The 22,234-nt window shown below is 41.5% G+C and overlaps 2 protein-coding genes across 3 annotated transcripts; one reads left to right on the top strand and one right to left on the bottom strand.

Moving 5' to 3' along the window:
• Window positions 1-8,289: 8,289 nt before the first annotated feature.
• On the top strand, window positions 8,290-9,354 carry LOC128733478 (60S ribosomal protein L18). 2 transcript variants are annotated; one of them, XM_053827086.1, is made up of 3 exons: window positions 8,290-8,311; window positions 8,584-8,670; window positions 8,772-9,354. In XM_053827086.1, the coding sequence occupies exons 1-3, from the start codon at window positions 8,309-8,311 to the stop codon at window positions 9,249-9,251; spliced, it is 570 nt and encodes a 189-aa protein (XP_053683061.1). In that variant the 5' UTR covers window positions 8,290-8,308; the 3' UTR covers window positions 9,252-9,354. The 2 variants fall into 2 exon arrangements, with proteins under 2 accessions (XP_053683061.1, XP_053683062.1); XM_053827087.1 differs by lacking the exon at window positions 8,290-8,311 and adding an exon at window positions 8,348-8,366.
• LOC128733477 (folliculin) lies at window positions 8,908-22,030 on the bottom strand. The gene is made up of 4 exons (XM_053827085.1): window positions 21,917-22,030; window positions 9,740-10,903; window positions 9,571-9,673; window positions 8,908-9,490 (listed from the first exon to the last, which is right to left on the bottom strand). Exons 1-4 carry the CDS (start codon window positions 21,957-21,959, stop codon window positions 9,373-9,375), a joined length of 1,428 nt encoding a protein of 475 aa, XP_053683060.1. The 5' UTR covers window positions 21,960-22,030; the 3' UTR covers window positions 8,908-9,372.
• Window positions 22,031-22,234: the final 204 nt, after the last annotated feature.

Raw genomic sequence — 22,234 nt, 5'->3', positions numbered from 1 at the left:
TGTTTTTAATAATTAAATAATAAAAAATAACAAAGCAGAAAGAATATTGGGTCTTTGACCACATGGAGCCCTAGCAGCAGCTTGTCAAAGGGAACAACTCCTGGAGGTAGCCGGGTAAGAGCGATGCTGGCTTCGTCTGTCCATCCGGTGCCTCCAGAAGCTGAACAGCGTATGCAGGTTCGTTTGATGAAAGGCGTTTTCACTGAAGAACTAAAGAATATGCTATTAAGAGACCTCAATAGTCTCTTATACGATGATTAATTAAAAGAAAAATTTTCATGATTAAAGATTAAAGATTAAAGATGATTAAATTAGAGATACGGATCTCGCCTACAACTTGCAGGCTTCATCAGGGTCTGCTTTAGAACTGATGAAGCCTGCAAGTCGTAGGCGAAATGCGTATCTGTCGCGAATAAAATTAATAGTGGAATTTAATTGTGAAAAAGTTTTATTTCATTGTCATTGTCGAACGTACCATCTTTTTCCACTACTTTTCCATTTCAGATGATGATTTGATTATTTTGCCACACTTCTTCATTCTACGCTACACAATTGCTGAATATTTTGACGTTACATTTTAGGAAGGTAGCTGGTATAGGGGACCATTCCAAAAAATCTATCTCGAAAAGTAGCCAGCTAACTAGTTTTGTCTCTCAATCACTTGTACATCTGTAATTGTAACGAAAATTCTCAAGATGCAAGTAATAAAGCCCTTTTACTTCATTTGAATCCATCTAATCTACTCTCTTTGTCAATTCCCCGCCTGTTGTCAAACATGTGTTTGACAAACGACGTTCAATGAAGCACAGTCCAGCAGCCGAATTCCGAACGTAAAAGAAAAGAAATTTTTGAAGAGATTTTTAGACTTTTCTTATTTTGGAATTCCGGCAAAAAGCTTTAAGAGAATCTTTGACGTTTAAAAAAGGGAAAGAGATTTTTAATCTCTTCGAAATTTTTCGTGTAAGAGAATTAGAATCATTTTTTTACTTGCATTAAGTGTGTGTTAAATCTATTGTAAAACAATAAAAATTTATACTTAGAGTAATGAAGACAGCGATTTTATCACATTTTAATCGAGATTTTAATTCTAAAAGAAAATATTACCGCAGACAAATAGATGAGCCACTCTTGTTAATTTCATTGTCTATTCAAGAACTACTCATTTTTCAAAAAAGCATGTTTCGCGACATGGCCACACCGCGGCACTCGAGTTTTTAGTAAAAACCTTACGGTATAAAACCATACAAGTAAAAGCTACTCCGTAACTATTTAACTCCGTTAAATAGTAGCAATTTAATATTTGACAACAATAAACTAAGGATATAAAATAATTTTATTACCAAAATGATAAGTTTTTCACATAGTTACAATATTTATAGACAATGCTAAAGCGTTGCAGTATTATCGAATGAACATCGGAACGAAAATTGGTCCGGTTTTTCCGGGGAACTTTTTTAGTCCGACTTTATTCCGGTCCAATTTGGCTCTGCTCCGGTTCCGCACAAGGAACCCGGACTTCAATTTACGTTCCGATGTCGAACACTATTATCGATAGCATTGATAAATTGTGGTAATAACCTCATTAGATGGCGGTAATGAATCACTGATTTCAACATATATTACATAAAAAATAGACCATTTGAATGTTTGTACACAAAGTCTTCACAAAGTTATCAACTTTGTTGAATACAATACCCCTATAATTGATTGCGGTTGGTGTAATCTTATATACTGTTTAAAAATACGAGCGATTGTTTATTGAAATGTGTTTTTTAATATGTTACAATTTGTCTAATATACATTTTAACGATAACAGGCTTTCTTATAACATATATATTTCAGCATATTGAGAACATTTCAAAGCACCGAAAACGGATATTTAAAATATGTTCTACAACTTTGTGACGCCATACTAAAGTAAGCAACTTTGCATGCATTAAAAACAAAAACGAAACATACATTACCCTAATAGGTGGATACACAACTAGTTTTCAGAAAGATAGACTATTTTTAACTAATAAACCTCACCAAAGACAGTTCCGTAAAATCAGGTGTTTGCACGCTATGCACATGCATGGTTTAGATCCCCTGTGTGATGATTATATCTCCTTTTTGCATCAAAATGACAATAAAAGTATAATAAAATTATGGAAAATAATGGAGATATTACTCGGAGCATAAATTTGTATTGTTTTGTATAGATTTGATACATTTTCAATGTAAGTAAAAATTTTCTTCGGTTTCTCTGACCCGAAAAATGTCGAAGAGATTAAAAATCTCTTTTTCTTCTTTAAACGTCAAAGAGTTTTCTTAAGGCGTTTCACCGGAATTCCAAAATAAGAAAATTTAAAAAATCTCTTCGCAAGTTTTTTGTTTGAAATTTGACGGCAGTACAATATGTTATGAAACATTTTGGTTATTATAAATGAATTCAAAAGCTGTAAAAAAGTAAGTTGCATGATTTTTTCAACGTATATTAGGGAGAAGTTAAAGAAAAGCTCTCGAAGCCATCTAGCGGAGAATAGAAAAAACTACATTTTCTCTTTCCGCAGACATCATAATTTTCTTTCTCTTTAGTTCCTCGGAATACCGTGAAAAGAAAAGAGAATTATTGGAAGAGAAAGAGATTCTAAAAATTTCTTTTCTTAAAGAGATTTTTCGGAAATTTTCTTGAAGCACCGGAATTCGGCTGCAGAAGCTCCGGAATTATGGCGGAACATACCTTCATACTCACGTTTCTCGTCCCCTCTTTCAATAAGTGTATGTATTTTCATGGACATTAAACGTTTAATATTTTTTGAAACGGTGGTTCTACAATTGATAAAGAGACGGTAGGGGAAAGTAATAAAAAAAATTTTTTGGAATGAAGGGGAAAGACCGGAAAGGTGAGGGGGGGGAGGGGGTCGCTGTCGTTGTGACTCCTACTTTTGTCCAATGCTGGAAGGTGTATGGGCCGAACAAAGCTATAATCTAAGGTTATAACCTGATTTGAACCCGCCAGGGCATGTGGCTCGCTGGTACCCATGTACCTTTAAACCACAGAGGCGTTGGACAAAAGGAGACTGCACAACCCCCTTATTAAGGTAGCGACGTATCTGGTTGGGTTATTTTTAGACACAAATTGTGCCTCTTACTCCATCTACTGGAGAAACCACCGAACGACGACACTATGCAGGCCCTTGCGACTTACAAGGTACTGCACGTGACGCTGTTCGTCTGTCAGCGTGTTAGCCGGGATTCTCAGCGCGTGTTTTCGGGGAATGGCTCCGTTCCTATGAAATAGACCAACCTTGTGTGCTCGTGTCACTTCAGCAATTGTAGAACCATCGTTTCAAAAAATATTAATATACATGTTTGATCGCATTTCAAGGTCAAGACTAAAAATCAAGACATCAAACGATGCAGAGCAAGCGTGCTGGCCCTTGCTTGATAGCACTGGAACATGATACAGTCAACTTTCGTTCGTTGGGCTATTTTTAAGTGGGCTACGTTTTAATCGGGCTCCCGTTAATTCGGCTATAGCCCATCTAAAACGAAGTCAAACGTTATTTCTGACAGCGTATTTTTTCTTCCGAGGGGCTCTTGAATATATAGTTCATTTAAGTGTGGAAAATATTTTATATAGAAAATATTAAAATTAATTAAATGGAATACAATTGCATCACATCGTTTTCCGATCAATTATTATGAACTTGACTCTCACATTTTTAGCATCACGGTGAAACAGTTAAAAATGCCAATATATATTAACATTGTCGCATGAAATTCTACTATTTACTTGATAAATCATCTAGAAATAAATTTCAACAACTAAAAGATTAGTTTTCACTTTGATTCCGTATTTAATATAAGTGTATATTTGTATAAACCTTTCTGCGACGATTTCGACAAAAACAATCGATATATCCCTCGGTTTTGACGTCTCAGCCCAATTAACGAAAGTCTTTCACTAAATGGGCTAAGAGCACAGAGAACAGACTACAGGGATACCTCGATATAAGACAGCCTCGTTATAAAACAACCTCGATATAAGACAATTCGATATAAGACAATTTTTGTCTTATATCGAAACAAATCCCTTTGACATAGCTGGTAACGATACCAGAGCTGATTTTCCATACTGAAATCTGCGCCATGAAGATGTTTATTATTTCAAAATTACCCCAAAAGTAGTAAAAAACTAATAGTTCAAACAATATAAATAGTTCAAAAACAGTAAACACATAACACAGAGCAAAACTAGCGACCGCTAATGCATTTTTTTTTGGAACATCGAGGTATCCCTGTACCAGGTAATCGACAAAAAGTGTGTAAAAGGTTTTTATGTAATCTACGAGTAATCCTTCAATAGAGCACCCCTCGAGCAGTAAGTGGCAAACTAAATCTTGATGTCGCTGCCATCGCTGCTTTGTGCACGAAAGCACAAAGAAATATTGATAAAGGTGCATGGATATTTTTTGATGCGTTTGGCAAACTATTTTTGGAGGGCGCCACCGACAGATTTTACACACAAATAATCGATTACTTCCTTCGAGTCTGTTAATCTGTTCTCTGTGCTAAGAGCTTAGTGCAATTAGCGAAAGTTGACTCATACAGGCGTACCAAACGATGTGTATTTCGCAACAGAATACAAGCGTTCTTCTCTCAATCAATTAGTGTTGGTAAACGAAGGCTTCAACCTGTCCGCTCCCGAGCAGCATTTTGGGTTTTATCACACTCTTATGATGGTTTTTATGACCAAAATTGGTCAAGAAAACCACTATAAGACGGCAATAAAACACCCATTGCTACTTGGGCTGTCAATAGTCTATTACAGCAAAGATTCGTTAATTGGTGGTTCGTTAATTGGGTATTCGCTAATTGGGCTATGTGACAACTTGAATGTCAAAATTGTATGGAATTTTCGAGTTTAGAAATTTCTAACAACTGTCAGTCGGCCCAATTAGCGAATCAGCTGGCGTGTAGTCGTGGCCCAATTAACGAATTCAGGCTGTATCCAGCTTTTTACGCGCTATAATGGTGGCCGCTATAAATTGTGTTCGTAATATGCGAACAATCTTTTTGACAACTCTGCATACATCAAATCTGGCACTCTTCTCTTGCAACACTACCGTGCTCTTTCTTTCGTTTACGCCAAAGAAGGAGAGCAAAAATGTGCGAAATGTAAACAAAACTATTGCTCTCCTACTTTTGCGTAAACGAAAGAAAGAGCGACACACGACACTGATGTCGTACAGGAGAAGAGTGTCCAGTTTTGACACGGGAATGACACTTCCAATACCAACCTGTACAAAAAAACGTAGCCAACATAGAGCGGGCCCAAGCTGACAGCTTCATAGATGGGCTCAAGCTGGCAACCGAGTCGGATGTGTAAATTGTTAAATTTTCTTAGTTTTAGTTTGATTTTAGCCAAGGTTTTAGCATCACATAGCAAATGTTAGGCAGGCAATTGATGCGAAATACATGTAACTGTGAAAATGGTTAGTTAAATTCGTTTTGTGAGATCGCTTTGCGTTTGCCGCCTTTTTCATGTGAGCAACGAAAATGTGACGTCATATCAGCCCCCTGAGTTTTGATGTATGCAGAGTTGCCAAAAAGATTGTTCGCATACTACGAACACAATTTATAGCGTCCTCCATTATAGCGCGTAAAAAGCTGGATACGCAACTCCGTCCTATCATTTCGTCCCTAATTTTCGTAACTCGGGGCTCGGATACGAGATTGTCTGGTTTTCCCCGGAAAACGGGCTTCAATTTTGGGTCAACACCGCGTTTGACACTTGGCACGTCCAGTGCTAGGGTTCAATGAGGTTTAAAAAGGTATGGAAGAAGAAGACATTTGATTGTATTAGTGGCGAAAAATGAGAAAACGTCGTCAAAATACAAAAACAAACCGCGTCAGACAATGGGGTTTGTTTTTGGAGTTTGACGTCACGCTTCATAGTGATTGGTCGGTTTACAATTCCACCCACACCATGACGAAATTTCTTCATTGCACTGACACCAACACTTTACCAACATTGCCACACCTGTATATATCACATTGAACCGACATGACATCCCATCTCATCCCATTATGCATCTCATGATGTTAAATAGTAACACCATCTGGATCGTTATTTATCTTGGAACAGTAGAGAACACCCAGGTAACCAATAAGCATTAAAATAAGCAGTAAATCAGTCGTTTAGCATCCCTGGCGTTTTATACTGCAGGTTGTTGTTTATCAGCTTTTTGACTGCATAACTGTTGTAAATTGGCATGCACAATTCTATTTAAATTCTTCTTGTTGGTAACTAGCTGCAAATAAGCATTGTCAGCACTATAAGAGGGCTAGCAGTAAAGTAGCCGCATATTTTGCCATAATAGCATTTAAGTTGCCTTATTGGCTTGCTTTTAAATTGCATTGGAAATGCTTATTGGTTACCTGGGCAGGTTTGGCAGAGGTTTGGCACTAATAGCACAGACTAACAGACGTAACACTTCGAACAAATTTTCTAACAAAACATCGTTTCAATGACTCCCCTAAAACTTGGAAAAAACACTAGCATCACCTGGTGCAGTCTTCGCGCTACGCAAAGCAGCTTGCTATAAACTTAGCAATGCTATAAATTTACTTGTATATTATCTGACAACAGCGCCAGTGCAAGCGAGCGGCGTTCTCGCGCAGCGACTGTGGTTTGAGTCTTGGCTTAAGTGAACATTTGAAATGATCGTTTTTATTGGCGATGGAATGAGGCTTCAGTGTTATGTCTGTTAGTCTGTGCTAATAGGGTTACGAAGTCTGGAAATTACAAAAACCTGCCGCTCGGTCCTGCCATAAAAAAATACTGGAGGGAGGGGCGGGCGTGTGCAGGTCGCTGTGGCGTTCTGGAGCATCCGGTAATTATTAAAGGATTGATGGAATATTGAAGATAGCTAGTTTTAGAGAACAACTTACTTCTGGCGCTAGTGGACGATTTAATGTACATTACTACCAGAAGGAAAGTATTGTCACTGCAAAACTGGCTATTTAATGATTCACTGCTCAGGATTGCTAATAAATTTATCAGAAAATTTAATAAACCAGACAAAAAGTACAAATCCGGCTTAATTCATATGTCGGAAAACCGGCCTTTTGCCAGGTTGACCGGCCACCGGCTTTGCAAGTGAAAACCGGTCGGGCTGGCTAAAAACCGTCCAATTAGCAACCCTATTCACTAATACGTGTGACCGACACGAAAAAATAAAAACACACTAGGAGCGCAAGTGAATGCATAAAGCCATTTGTAAAAATTACTTTATTCTTTGTCTTTGCAATACACAAAGAGTTACCGGGTTATTTTCGATATTCATACAGATTTCCGGTGAAAAACTGAATTTTGCATTAATCTGTCTCCTGTGCCTTCGTACATCGCTCTGCTGTTTGACATAAGCGATCGCTCGCTTGTAAGCAAGTGGTCATTTGCTTGCAAGATCTTGTGAGTTAAAAAGAAACGCCCGTATCACGTCAGTTCGTCAGTGGTAGAACTGGAGAACACCAATGAAGGCAGTGTTGGATTGAAAAAAACCGAAAACATCGCTTTTTAATACGAATTTTTCCGGATTGACTGGCTGATACTGTATAAGTCTAGGGGCGTCTCACTAGATTTATATTAAATATATTCACTGCAAATACTGCAATCACTGCAAATATCGCTTTGCATCCACGGTTGCCGCCAATAAAAAAAAATTTGCAGCAAAAAAATCTCGCTTGCATTTTTGCAATGGATGCAAATGATGTAAAAAGCTAATGCAAAATTGCGAAGTGAGACACCCCTTCGTATAAGTAGTAATTTAATGTTCGATTAAAACAAAATGCCTTTCGACCAGGGCCAGGTCACCCCATTGTCACAAATGTCATTCCCGTACATTTTTCGTGTAGCCAACATCTCATCTAGCCCACAACAAACTTTGCCTCGGATGAAATGTGTTTGTGAGTAGTTCGCTCTAACTTCAGCCTCGGATAAATGTGTATTGGTAAGCACCCGAACAAAGTTTGTGTTTTGCTTTTTTTCTTTTTGTATCGGACGTGTAGGAAGCGTAAAAAGATGTTAGCCGCTTCTTTACTCTTCAGTTTCATATACGCCTGGGCCAGGTCAATTTATGGTTCGATAAGTAAATTAAATCATAGCCCCATACAAGAGTTACGCCCTTTACAAACAGCACCTAGCTGTCAAGCCGGCGGGCATTATTGAAAGATGCCCGCCACCAAGCCCGCCGCAATTTTTTGACATCGAAGTCAAAACTACGGTTGGTAGGCCTGGCTCTTTCTTTTTCCGGTCTTGAAGATGGTAAGTGCCGAACTGCTGAAAGTTTATTTGGAATCGTTTTAAAGTTAGAATTATGGTAAATATAGCCAAAAATCATGAGATTTATAGTGCAGTGAAACTTTAGAACGTTGTTTCAAATGAAGGTTCCTGAAAATAAGGAACCCTTATGTCGTAAAATCGAAATAAATTGTGTTGAAAGTGCTGCATGTGTATCGCTCAGCATCTTCGATCTGAGTTTGAAATTTGACGTTTACTAATGGAACAATGTTTTGTTCGTTTCCTGCCAATTCCAGGGTATCGATATCAATCACAAGTGGGACCGCAAGGTACGCCGTACCAAGCCGAAATCGCTAGATGTCTATTTGCGATTGCTGGTCAAGGTGAGTAAATTCTATTTTTTGTTTACGCTCGGAAACAAAATCTAGGTTATAGATTTTGTAAGGATTGTAAACATGAGCCTATATTTCCGGTTTTATTTTAGCTGTACCGATTCCTGTACCGGCGCACTCACAAAAAATTCAACAAGATCATTCTTCGTCGGCTGTTTATGAGCCGTACGAATCAGCCACCAATTTCTCTTTCTCGAGTGGCGAAGTTGTTGAAGCTGCGTGGCAAGGATGAAAATTCGATTGCCGTTGTAGTCGGCACTGTGACCAACGATGACCGCAAGCTGTACGTGCCGAAGATGAGCGTTTGTGCGCTTCGTGTGACGGAAAAGGCCCGCGAACGTATCCTGAAGTGGGGAGGTAAGATCTACACTTTCGATCAGCTCGCGCTCATTGCCCCGACCGGAAAGAACACCGTGCTAATGCAGGGAGAACGTACCGCCCGCGAGGCGTTCACTCACTTTGGCCGTGCTCCTGGTGTACCACACTCGAACACCCGCCCGTACGTCCAGTCCAAGGGCCGTAAGTACGAGAAGGCTCGTGGTCGTCGCAGCAGCTGTGGATTCAAGAACTAAGGCAAAATGGAAATCATTTAACAGTTGATAAAGGAAACGACATCCAATTCCTTCTATTATTTGTGTATTTAAGTGAAATAATAATACAGAAAAATTCCACGAACATCACGGTGTTGTGTTGTCATAAGTGACTGTACCAGTAGGTGATTAGCACTTGGTCCTGCGATTGTATGCCCATAATCTTTTTGATCTTGGCTACATCCTGGTTGGAGCTCATCTTGCGAATGCAGACCACTTTGCTAGAAGAGAAAGGAAGAAATGAAAGAAAGCCGTTTTTGGAATGCGAACTCAGGTTTCGATTCGACCGATTTAAGCTTACTTTTTCCACTCCTCGATCAGCGCTTGCAGGTGCTTGTCCAGAACAAGATCGGTGAAGAGTGTTTCATCGACAGCTTTTAGGATTTTCTGGAGCAACGTTGGTACTGCAATAGTCAAGTATGTAGGTACATTGGAAAAGTTATTCGACTAAATCGTATTTCTATACTTACATCTTGTCGGTAGGTCACCTTCCCATACGCAAACAACGACGGTATCACGATCTCGATCATCAATCAGGTCTATCCTCATTATTCCAGCCGACGGATTCGGTGCAATGGCATCCTGACTCAGGTTAATGATACGACACTCGTTTGCTGACTTGTACGATTCCGCATGTGACCGAGCCAGTTTGTGCAGTGGCTCCGGTAGAAACTTTTTCAGATTTCTCACCAAACAAACTCCCTTGATTGGAGGGGAACGAATAACAATTTGAATTCCCGTCAGCACACAGTAGCATACTTTAATGAAGTCTGCCTTCAGTGCCTGCCGAAACATTCGTAGTGAGTATTTGGCTTTGACTCGCTCATCCAAGCGGTCATGTTCATCTTCGGTTTTTCCAAATCCCATCCGGCGCATCAGATAACCTTCCTTGTCGGTCTGTACCATCGTGAAACCTTCCTCGGTGTCTCTTCCCAACCACGGTGGCACTGATGGACTGCCCAAAGTTATACTTTCCGTTAAATACCTTGCACCAGCCCACAGCACAAATGAAAAATGGGCGTGCAAATAAGCAAAGATCGATTCCTTTCCGGTCAAATCTACCAAGGAACGTGTAGTTGAATTATTTGCATAGCCTTGGGTTATTCGTTGCGCTCTTTGTGAACCCTGTGCTTTAATGTTTTCGTCATAAACCGTCCTGGCGTAATCCTGCAGCTCTTTTGCGATCTTGTTGAAACAATCTGCCAAAAACGGTTGAATATTCAGCAGAAACATTTTATCTTTCATCAAAATCACGATCGAAAACAGTTTACTGAATCCGCGGGATTCAGAATCGGCCAGCTGGAAGGAACAACTCAGCACGTGCCCTCGTTGAGCATCGCCAAAAAACACCAACCCGCAACCGTCGCTCGTACTGGTCGACGTCGACGCCGAGCTCACCTCGCTGCTAATGCTACGAAAGGCAGCTTTCTTAACCATTTCGATCGTCTCCGGAATGACCGGTACCTGACTGCTGACGAAGTTCGCATTACTGTCCGGATCGGTGCTCACCAGTCCGGTTGTGTTTCCGATCGAGTTGCATGCCGGGCAACCCTTCCGTTCGCTTTCGAAGTGAATGTCCAGCTGGTGTATGTTGGTCTCCCGCAGGGTTTGCGTGCAGAACAGCTGACCGGGACCTGCCAGGTGAAGAGAAAAACCGTTTCGCTAGGATTAGTATTCAACACAATTTAAATAGGTAGGTGCTTGTACCAAAGTCGCGGTTTTCAATTTATAACTTTCGGATTTCAATTGACGTTTATAGCGTTGCTATGGGAAACATCATGCGCTTTTTTTTGTTGTGTTTGCGCTATTTACATGCTTGATGAGCCTACTCTTTATTTTTACATTTTGCTATTTGAATGGATTCAAAACTAATATGTGAAGTTTGAACACATAGGCAAAATATAGGATATCAAAATCGAACCTTTCGGCTGGTCAAGCTTATCAGTATTTATCGAAAAAGATTTCCAAAAAAAATTGTTAACTTTACTGGAAAAACATTTACCTATACCGTGCCGTATCGAAATCCGTACACCTAAGAGCTAGATAATTTTAAATGGTCAATATAAAATTATGATATTATAATAAGCAATTCGTCACGTTTTCTTTTGACAGTATAATGCTCATTTTAACGTTATTTGGAATAACAGGAGGCTAAAATTAATCCTAGTTATAAAAAAACGAGATCAAAATGTGCAGCTCTTGATTCAAAATCCGTACACTTTTTTATGCCTGATTCAAAATCCGTACACTATGTTAAAAATCAATCAAAGTCCGCATAATTTTGAATCTAAATCCGTGTAAGCTTGATCGAAATGAGTTTAAAGTTTGTGGCTAAGTTGTTTTTCTTTATTTGACTAATTGCTTTATAAAATATGCTTTTCTCGATAATTGACGCATCGTATTTTAGTCCGGCTCATCTAAGAGTCGTTCACACGCACAGTAGGAACGCCAAATTATGGGTAATTGTTCATTTTCGGTCGGAAAGTTAAAATATCAGGTTTGGTACTGATTAAATATTGCCTCTATCCATCCCACTTGTAACAAAACCTCGTTTGTGTTAAATGTTCTTACATTCTTTTTCTTATGCCTCAGGAAATATTAGGCTTAGAAACAAACTTTTTTAACATTTTAGAGTAAATTAACTTCACTTATAAACAATATATAACATTTTTTTTATTTTTGTTGCAAATTATACGGAAAGCTGAAAAATTGCAGAAAAGACTCCGGTATTTCGAGAGTACCAATTCAATATAGTAGCTCTTATTGTAGTGACCGGAACTTAAACTATCTCGATACTTTTATTAAAGGATTATCCACCATGTATTATCGTAATTGCCATCTTCCAGTTTATCGACATAAATTTAGCTTTAGTTATTTCCATTTTTTTTTGGCAAAACATAGAATAGAGTTGGATCACTAAGGATACTGCACAGGTGTACGGATTTAGATTCAACTAGTAAAACTGCATCAAAATCCGTACAGTACTAATTATGATGAATAAATATTATTTCAATGCCATAATGAATGAAATTAAGCTGTAGAACGATAAACACCTTTAGTTCAAATTGATTTTCGGGATTTTAAATAGGAAAATCACTTCAAGTGCGCTTTACACTTCATTTCATAGGAAGTTATTTTCTTAGCAAATTGCTAACAACACATCCAATTTAGAGGGAAATCTTATAGGCATTAACGTTTTAATTTTTATTACTTGTATTTGATGGCCTACTACCTATATTTTGACATTGACGTAATGCTAATAAACCACGAGTCTAGGCCTATTATTAATATTTTGCATTTAGACTTTTTAATACATATAATCAAGCAAATTTTATTAGGTGTACGGATTTCGAAGCTGTACGGATTTCGATACCGCATGGTAATTCGCGTTAAGTTGATGGATTTATCAGTAGCGTATTTTTGATATGAAAGTTTTGCTGAAAATATTGAAAATTTGAGAAACACGCACGAACGAAAGTTTCTACCGTTCAAATAATTATTTTTTAATTATATCAAAAATGTATAAAATGGGGAAGGCAAACAAGAAAGCGATCAACATAGCTCTTTGCCAATTACCTAGCGCCTCCACGCGGCCATACCCTTACTTACTTTGGTGGCTTGCCGTCCTAAGACAAAGTCTGTTGAACAAAGTTTCTCCATGTAACTCGGTTGAGAGCTACCGCTCTCCAATTCCTCGGACACCGAGTACTCTCCGCCAGATCTCGCTCCACCTGGTCTAACCATCTCGCTCGGTGTGCTCCTGGTCGTTTTGTTCCTACCGGATTTGAGGCGACACCATCTTTGCAGGGTAGTTGTCCGGCATTCTTGCAACATGTCCTGCCCATTGTATCGGTCCAGCTTTAGCCACCTTCTGGATACCGGGTTCGCCATAGAGCTGTGCGAGTTCATGGTTCATCCTCCGCCTCCATACTCCGTTCTCCTGTACGCCACCGAAGATCGTTCTTAGCACTCGTCGTTCGAAAACTCCGAGCACTCGCAACCGGTCTAATAAGCGATTTGTACAGGGTGCACTTTGTAGGCGGACTTAGTCTGCTCGACCGCAATTGCTTGTGGAGCCCATAGTAAGCACGACTTCCGCTGATAATACGCCCCCGAATCTCACGGCTGATATCATTGTCCGCCGTTACCAGTTAGCCAAGGTAGACAAATTCATCGACTACCTCAAACTCATCGCCGTCGATCAATATAATATTGCCCAAGCGGCGTCGTTCGGCCTTGGTTCCGCTGGTCAGCATGTACTTTGTTTTAGACGTATTTACCTTCAACCCAATCTTTTCTGCTTCGCGCTTTAGTCTGGTGTACTGTTCAGCCACCGCCACAGATGTTCTGCCGATAATATCCATGTCATCGGCAAAGCAGACGAATTGACTAGATTTGTTGAATATCGTGCCCCGCGTGTTGATATCCGCTCGGTTCATAACCCCTTGTAGCGCTATGTTGAACAGCAGGCATGAAAGACCATCACCTTGACGAAGCCCTCTGTGTGATTCGAATGAACTTGACAATCCACCTGAAATCCGAACACAGCACTGTGTACCATACATCGTAGATTTAATCAGTTTGGTGAGCTTCCTGGGGAAGCTGTTCTCGTCCATGGTTTTCCATAGCTCTTTCCGGTCGATGGTATCATATGCTGCCCAGTAAACCATTTGGTTTGTATATCTCGATTGCAACTGAGGTATACGAAATCATATCTGAACGAAAAAGTTATATTTCACGCCATATAAGAGCATATATGTACCAAAGTGGAGGCGATATACGTGCGAAAATTTTGACAACTATTTGTAATTCTATTTTGCGCAGTTTTTATAACACGCAACTAAATACTCCTGAATATATGATATAGATATAATCAAATATTGCAATTGTCTATCCTGCTTTATAATTCACAGTCATGAATTGTATATGAAGACACGCACGACTGCAAAACAACTTATTGTTCACTTCGATTTGACATACTCTAATCATTATACAACTCCAATATGAAATTGACATGAAAACGATTTAATGTGAACTTTCTATTACGATTTTGTGTTATCTGGGTGCTTTGAAGTCAACGAATAAATGATGCGTGGGAAGTCTGTATTCACGGCCCTTTTGAAGGATTTGCCGTAGTGTAAATATTTGATCCGTTGTAGACCGACCTTGGACGAAGCCGACTTGATAAGTTCCCACAAATCTATTCCCAATTCGGCAATTGGGACAGCACTTTATAGACGGCATTGAGAACGATGATCGCTCGATAGTTCTCACAGTCCAACTTGTCGCCCTTTTTATAGATCGGACAGATAACCCCATCTTTCCACTCCTCCGGTAGCTGTTCCGTCTCTCAAATTCTAACAATTAGTCGGTGTAGACAAACGGCCAGCTTTTCTGTTCCCATTCTAATAAGCTCCGCTCCGATGCCATCTTTTCTAGCTGATTTGTTGTTCTTTAGCTGCATGACGGCCTCCTTAACTTCGCCTATCGTTGGGACTGGCACCTCTTTCCCGTTTATTGCACCATCGAAATCGCTCATCTTCTTCTGTTTGTGTCTTTCCACGTTCTGACGTGTGCCACTGCGCATCTTGGCCGCCCGCGCAGCGTTCTCCTCATCCATCACCCTCCTACATTCATCGTCAGATCAATCGTTCCGCTGATTCCGAGCCACATGCCCGATGGAGCTCTCCGCTGCACTGCGTTTTGATAGTGTTCCAACAGTCCTCGAGAGGGGCTTCGTCCAGCTCGTCCTCTTCCGGCAGTCCAGCTTCGAGTGAATGTGCGTAATTTGCGGCGACGTCTGGCTGCTTCAGCCGCGCGAGATCTAACCGAGGATGGCGTTGGTACCGAATGTTGTTCACAACGGAGAGTCTTGGGTGCATCTTAACCATCACTAGGTAATGGTCCGAGTCAACGTTAGCGCTTCGATGGAATCTGACGTCGATAATGTCTGAGAAGTGCCGACTGTCGATCAAAACGTGGTCGATCTGTGATTCTGTCTGATTTGGTGACCTCCAGGTGTACGTATGATGGATTCTGTGGAAAAAGGTACTACGTACGGCCATATTCTTGGAAGCGGCAAAGTCGATAAGTCTTAGGCCCATTTCATTGGTCCGCTGGTGTGCACTGAACCTTCCAATCACCGGTTTGTATTCCTCCGCCTAACCGACCTGAGCATTGAAATCCCCGATGACGATCTTGATATCATGTTTTGGGCAGCGGTCGTATTCACTCTCCAACTGCGCGTAGAATTCATCCTTGTCGTCATCGGTACTTCTGAGGTGAGGGCTCAAAACAATAAAGCGGCTGGGGCTGATCAGCTACCCGGCGAGCTGCTGAAATACGGCGGGAACGCACTGGCTAGAGCGCTGCACTGGGTCATTGTCAAGATTTGGGAGGAGGAGCTACTAACGGAGGAGTGGACGGAAGGCATCGTGTGTCCGATCTACAAAAAGGGCGACAAGTTGGATTGTTGCAATTACCGCGCAATCACACTGTTGAACGCCGCCTACAAGGTACTCTCCCAACTTTTATGTCGTCGACTATCACCATTTACAAAGGAGTTCGTGGGGCAATATCAAGCGGGATTCATGGGTGCCCGTGCCACCACGGACCAGATTTTCGCGCTTCGGCAAGTGTTGCAGAAATGTCGCGAATACAACGTGCCCACCATCATTTATTCATCGACTTCAAATCGGCGTACGACACGATCGATCGAGATCAGCTATGGCAGATTATGCACTACTACGGATTTCCGGATAAACTAACGCGATTGGTCAAGGCGACGATGGATCGAGTAATGTGTGTTGTTCGAGTATCAGGGGCAGTCTCGAGTCCCTTTGGATCTCGAAGAGGGTTACGGCAAGGTGATGGGCTTTCATGTTTGCTGTTTAACATCGCTTTGGAGGGTGTGATAAGAAGAGCGGGTATAGACACGAGTGGCACGATATTCACGAAGTCCGTCCAGCTTCTTGGTTTCGCTGACGACGTTGACATCATTACACGTACCTTTGAGAAGATGGCGGAAACGTACATCGGACTGAAAGCTGAAGCCAAACGGATAGGACTTATCATTAATGTATCGAAAACAAAATACATGAAAGGAAGAGGTTCTAAAGAAGTGAATGCTGACCTCCCTCCCCGGATTCATTTAGACGGTGATGAAATCGAGGTGGTAGAAGAGTTCGTGTATCTGGGCTCACCGGTTACCGCAGACAACGACACCAGCAGAGAAATGCAAAGACGCATTATGGCAGGAAATCGTGCCTACTTTGGACTCCGTAGGACGCTGCGATCGAACAAAACAAACAAAACAAGACGCTGATTAGACCGGTAGTCCTTTACGGCCATGAGACATGGACTATGCTCGTGGAGGACCAACGCGCCCTTAGTGTTTTCGAACGAAAGGTGTTGCGCACCATCTACGGCGGAGTGCAGATGGAAGACGGAACGTGGAGGAGGCGAATGAACCATGAATTGCATCAGCTGCTTAGGGAACCACCCATCGCTGCCACCGCAAAAATCGGTCGCCTGCGATGGGCTGGGCATGTCGTGAGGATGTCGGACGACTGCCCGGTTAAAAAAAATCTCAATAACGATCCGACTGGAACGAGACGGCGGGACGCGCAGCGAGCAAGATTGATCGATCAAGTGGAAGGCGATCTGCGGACCCTACGTAGACTACGTGGCTGGCGAATTGCGGCCATGGACCGAGTAGAATGGAGACGACTTCTTCGTACAGCAGAGGAAACCACGGCCTGGAGCTGATTAAGTAAGTAAGTAAGTAAGTAGGTGTGGGCTGCGCACGTTGATGATGCTTATATTGAAGAATCGGCCCTTGATTCTCAACCTGCACATTCGAGCGCGCTGCAGCGCTACGTCGTCTTCAATACGTCGGAGAGCACTCGAGTGCTCCCTTGGAAGTTGAGAGATCGGCAGTTTCACGTCCCGAGTATCCAATCCATAGTCCTTTTTCGTCGCGTGGGTCTATTCCGATTGTTCCAGTAAGAATTTATTTGTTCTTCGTTCCGTGCTTTAGTATTTTTGGTGGCGACGGCTTGCAAAGCCTGCTACACCAACCCCCTGTTTCGCTGGAGGGCCAACGAAGCTCGAAAGAGCCCTCCTTTCCTGTCAGTATACGACCTTGGCTTCCACCGGGGTTGGTTACCCGATCTCCACCAAAGTTGCTCGTATCCCGGCTGGTACCACGAGGAGGTAGGAATAGAAGTTGCTGAATAAGAGGCTATGAACCACTGTAGGGTCTATTTTATGCCGACGTCAGCCCGCAGCCATTCCCGCGTTGCCTGGGGTGACATTGCGCATCTCGTTTCGAGTGATTTTGGTTCGTTTCGACCACGTTAAACAAATGGGCTTCTCGAACGAAAATCACTCGAAACGAGATGCGCAATGTCACCCCTGATTTGCAATTTTGGGCAGACGGCTGAGTCACACGACCTTGATAATAGCAGGTAAGCCTAATATGTATGCTATTCTAATGAGTTTTTTCGTTTTAGCTCATCAAGCAACTCCTACTGTACAGTGTAAACTTTGGCCGTAACAAGTTTAAATAATGCGCATGGATATCATATGATTGGATGATTTAGATGCACTGATGGAAAGTCAAATGACGCAATTATATTTCATTCGAAGGATTACTGGTGAGATTGTTCTACTTTTGCTTATACATATTCTATTTCATTTCACTTTTTACGCTTGTGTATTTATATTATATTCATAAATTTGACTCATAGGTGTATTTCTTTTTGGTGCTACATATTCTATTTGAAATACTATATATTTTGCTAAATCGGATATTACTAGGTACAAGAACATCTATGAAGATTGCGTGTATTTTTACGCATCTTAAAATAGCTGTTCAACTAACGTACCCGTTTCTACAATCATAAGGAAATGCCCAGGTGTATGGTGTACTTATGGGCACATCATATCTGCTACCCTTAGTATGTACGGTAGTCTTTGCTATTATATGCTATGTCAGCGATTCGCGAACCCCCAGGGGTTCGCCAAAAGTTTTAGGGGGTTCGCGAAAAATTTGGCAGTAATGGCGGACAATTTGATTCGATGTGTAAGATGAGATGAGAGATGTCAAACCAGTGCCAGTGAGATACGAATTAGTTTGGAGTCATCGTTACATTCACCGGCAGAATTTCAGATGAAATATTGAGGATGATCGTTAAGCGGAGCCATGCGAAAGTCAACATTGAGGGGACGTCAGCCAGAGTGGCTAAGGTAGCCGCCCATCAACGATGTGGAACTAGAGAAAAATTCGCGCAGGGTACATTTTCAATTGTAACCATTGATAGTAACTAGTAAGTCGAATTGTAGAATTGTAATTGAATGGAATTGTACTTGTAATTTGTGAATTGTAAAATTGTAATTGAATCGAACTGTATTCTGAAACCCTTTGACAATGCAGAAATGATAGGACTCTGATTTGGCCGACATACTGTCCCAACTGCGATTTGATATAAAGAACCAGCTTGACTGCTCCGATAGTTTCAAGGCAGCATGTCTAACAGTCAACGTTGCTAATCGACACCAATATGTATCTCCAATTTCGAAATAGCTGTACAATTAGTTTAGCAGGGGGAAGTTCACCAAGTCTATAAATACATGGATCGGTGGTACCTTTGCGGGTCTTCGAAATGTTTGACGCTCAAATCAAAGCCTCCAAAGCCTCAAATCAAAGTGCCAAATACAAACAGGAACTTGGAAGCATAGATGAAAGTAGATCGGGCATGTCTTGAAAAGAGGAGCGAATGAATTTGATTGAGTTCTCTTGTGACAGCTCACTTGACGAAGAATTTGTATGAGATGTAAGCAGTTTCTTACATTTAAGTAAAAACCAGTACGCTCTTTCGTGCGAGGAAGCACAGAAATAGCGGCGACAATAAAAATAAATATGAAAATACCTGCTAGTTGGGTTTTTACGAAGTTTATCATAAAAAATGGTCAAACATTTGAATAGGGAGTTAGGGACGGACCAAATTTTTACCATCCAACAGAATTTCCAGCAATGTCAGGAGTACAACGTGCCCAGATATCACATTTTTATTGACTTCAAAGCAGCATACGATACAGTCGATCGAGACCTGCTATGGCAGATACACAAACATGGTTTTCCGCAACCATCGCGATTGATCAGAGCTACATGGGATTGTGTGATGCATTTCATGCGCATCTCGGGAGCACTTTCGAGTCCCTCCGAGATGCAGCGAAGGTTGAGTGAGGGAAGTGACGGCTTATCCTGTGTGCTTTTCAACATCACTCTTGATGGTGTGATCCAAAGAGCGGGCATGGAAATGAGAGGCATAATTTTCAGCAAAGGTAGTCCACTCCTAGGCTTCGCAGATGACTTTGATCGTCATAGCCAGGAACGTAGCGACGGCGGAGGCAATCTACGCCACCAGTAACAGAGGGACCCTACGTGCAAGATAGCTTGACCAAATCGAAAGCGGCTTGCGACGGCGAGACTAAGCGATCTCTGGATGATCACCAGAGCCAGAGCGAGACTCATAGGAAATTGGTGACGAGTGACCCAAAATCGAGTCGAATGAAGACGACTTCTGGAAATATTACGAGCCACCTCGGCTTTACACGCACGATGATGACATTTGTTTATTGTTTTTAAAGAAGGAATTCTTGATAACCTATTTTGACCAATGTTCTTCAACAAAATTTTACACATAAAGTCATATAAATTGGATTCTTCTCAGGGGGTAACATTTTTTTGTGAAATATCGTCAAGGGGTTCGTGGACAAAAAAGGTTGGGAACCGCTGGCTTTGCCATTAAATATGTATAAATCAAGGGCAAAAGATCGTAAAAACTCTTTCGGGTGAACAAGATGCGCAAGTTCCATAAGTAAACCAATCTCGTGAAGGACACATATTGGAGCCAGATATGTGAAGGGACGAGAAGGTAAATCTAGTCACAAACGAACGCGAGGCGACCAGGGAGGAGCAGTTCTTCGAAGGGTAGTTATAACAGCTTACCGGCGCCCAATTTCGAAGTGATCTGGCGAGAAATCGATCAGCTGAAGAGTGGTAGAGCCGCCGGAAAGGGCTTACACCCGACCGTATTCTACAAAAATGGTCAGAAACTACTAGCCAGCGGCACTTTGGAACAAGGAGAATTTACCGGAGGAGTGGATCTCTCCAAGCAGTAGAATCTCTCCAAGTAGTGACTGCAACATGTGGTTTATACGTCTACGTCGATATCCGTTTGTATTCTACCAAAAAGTCCGAAACACCTTTCGTTCAGATACGGCAAGGGACGAATGTCTTCCGTAAGCAAAGTTATCAATACAGGAGCACAGCCAATTTTAAACTGAACCAATTCGTTAACATCAAGGTGTGGTTTGTGTGGTTTGTCCCATCTACAGAAAGGACAATCGAATAGATTGCTGAAATTACCGCGGCCTTACGCTGGTCAACATCACCAATTCGCCGGCTGGTCAACATCACCAATTAGCTGGCACCATGAATAGAGGTTCCAACGTGCTAGATGGCTTGACCATCTTGGAGACGAGTAGGAATAAAATACGATTAAGAACAAATAAACGATTCATGGATAACGATTGGAAACTCCGTACCTAAAATGTCCAATCTCTGACTACTATCTCATCGTATGTAAGATTCGCACAAGGTTGTCAAACGCGTTGAAAGCTCGCGGCATACGGCATCCATACTCTTCGTGTGTTTGTAGACTTTAAAGCAGCGTACGATTCAGTTAAATTAACATGACTATCTGATGAATCTAGTCAGGTTGATTCGTGTGACGCTGGAGGAGTCAAAATCATGCGGGTAGACTGAGGTAAGGAGACGCAACAAACGGTGTCGGTACCGAGGCAGTTCTGGATAAGGAACGATGTGAAGTAGTTGTGGAATTGATATACAGCCTGAATTCGTTAATTGGGCCACGATTGCACTCCAGCTGATTCGCTAATTGGGCCGACTGACAGTTGTTAGAAATTTCTAAACTCGAAAATTCCATACAATTTTGACATTCAAGTTGTCATATAGCCCAATTAGCGAACACCCAATTAACGAACCGCCCAATTAACGAACCACCAATTAACGAAACTTTGCTGTACTTTCATACGCTCGTGTCATGTGACAACGATGTAAGCCACGAAATGAAACGACGAATTGCAGCCGCGCATCGGGCTTTCTACGGATTACGTAGCCAGCTGAAGTGCCGTAGTTTGCAAATTCGCATAAAACTGACGCTCTACAGACACTAATCTTTCCGGTGGTTCTTTACGGACATGAATCACGGACACTAAAGGAAGTTAATCAAGGAGTGCTTGGGGGGTTTGAGCGTAAAACCGAAGACCCCATTGTTACTGGAGTCTTCGGTAAAACTCTACGGCTGCCCAGGACCGACAGAACTGTAGTAGGTGAGGGCCATAATTCGTTCGGTTCAAGATCGACAACGGACTGTCGCCCCTAAAGTAAAGCACAAAAATATAAGAAACCTTTAGGCTTAAACCTCGGTGTTTAAGCAATTATCTGGCAGCATTGCCCCGCCGAGATTCGAACATGCGACGACTGGCTTGTTAGACCAGCACCTCCAAACTAACTGGGCGGGTACTAAAGTAAAGTATGCAATTTCAATAATACTTACCGTGAGCTTCACAAAAATGGCACAAAGCAATTATTGCATTCATTTTCTACCAAACACTTACAACTAAATATTCACACTGAAAAGCTAAAAGCAAATAAGCAAACTAAAAATTCAAAGTCGCAAATAATTGAGGAAAAATTGAACCGAAGTTTGATTACACAGTAATCATCTGCCGACAGTAACTAAACAGCTGACTGTTATTGACGTTTCTTTCCATCATTTTCTTTCTTCCCTTCCCATTAGTTATCTCAGTTTGTTTTGGTCACTGTCTTTGCTATTGTTCCAGTCCATTTGAGGGAGAGAAAGCTATAGTTTAAT

The sequence above is a fragment of the Sabethes cyaneus genome, chromosome 2 (assembly GCF_943734655.1).
Source record: "Sabethes cyaneus chromosome 2, idSabCyanKW18_F2, whole genome shotgun sequence".
Taxonomy (NCBI): Eukaryota; Metazoa; Arthropoda; class Insecta; order Diptera; family Culicidae; genus Sabethes; species Sabethes cyaneus.
The sequence above is the reverse complement of the archived record's forward strand: the minus strand, read 5'-3'. Positions and strand labels throughout refer to the sequence as shown.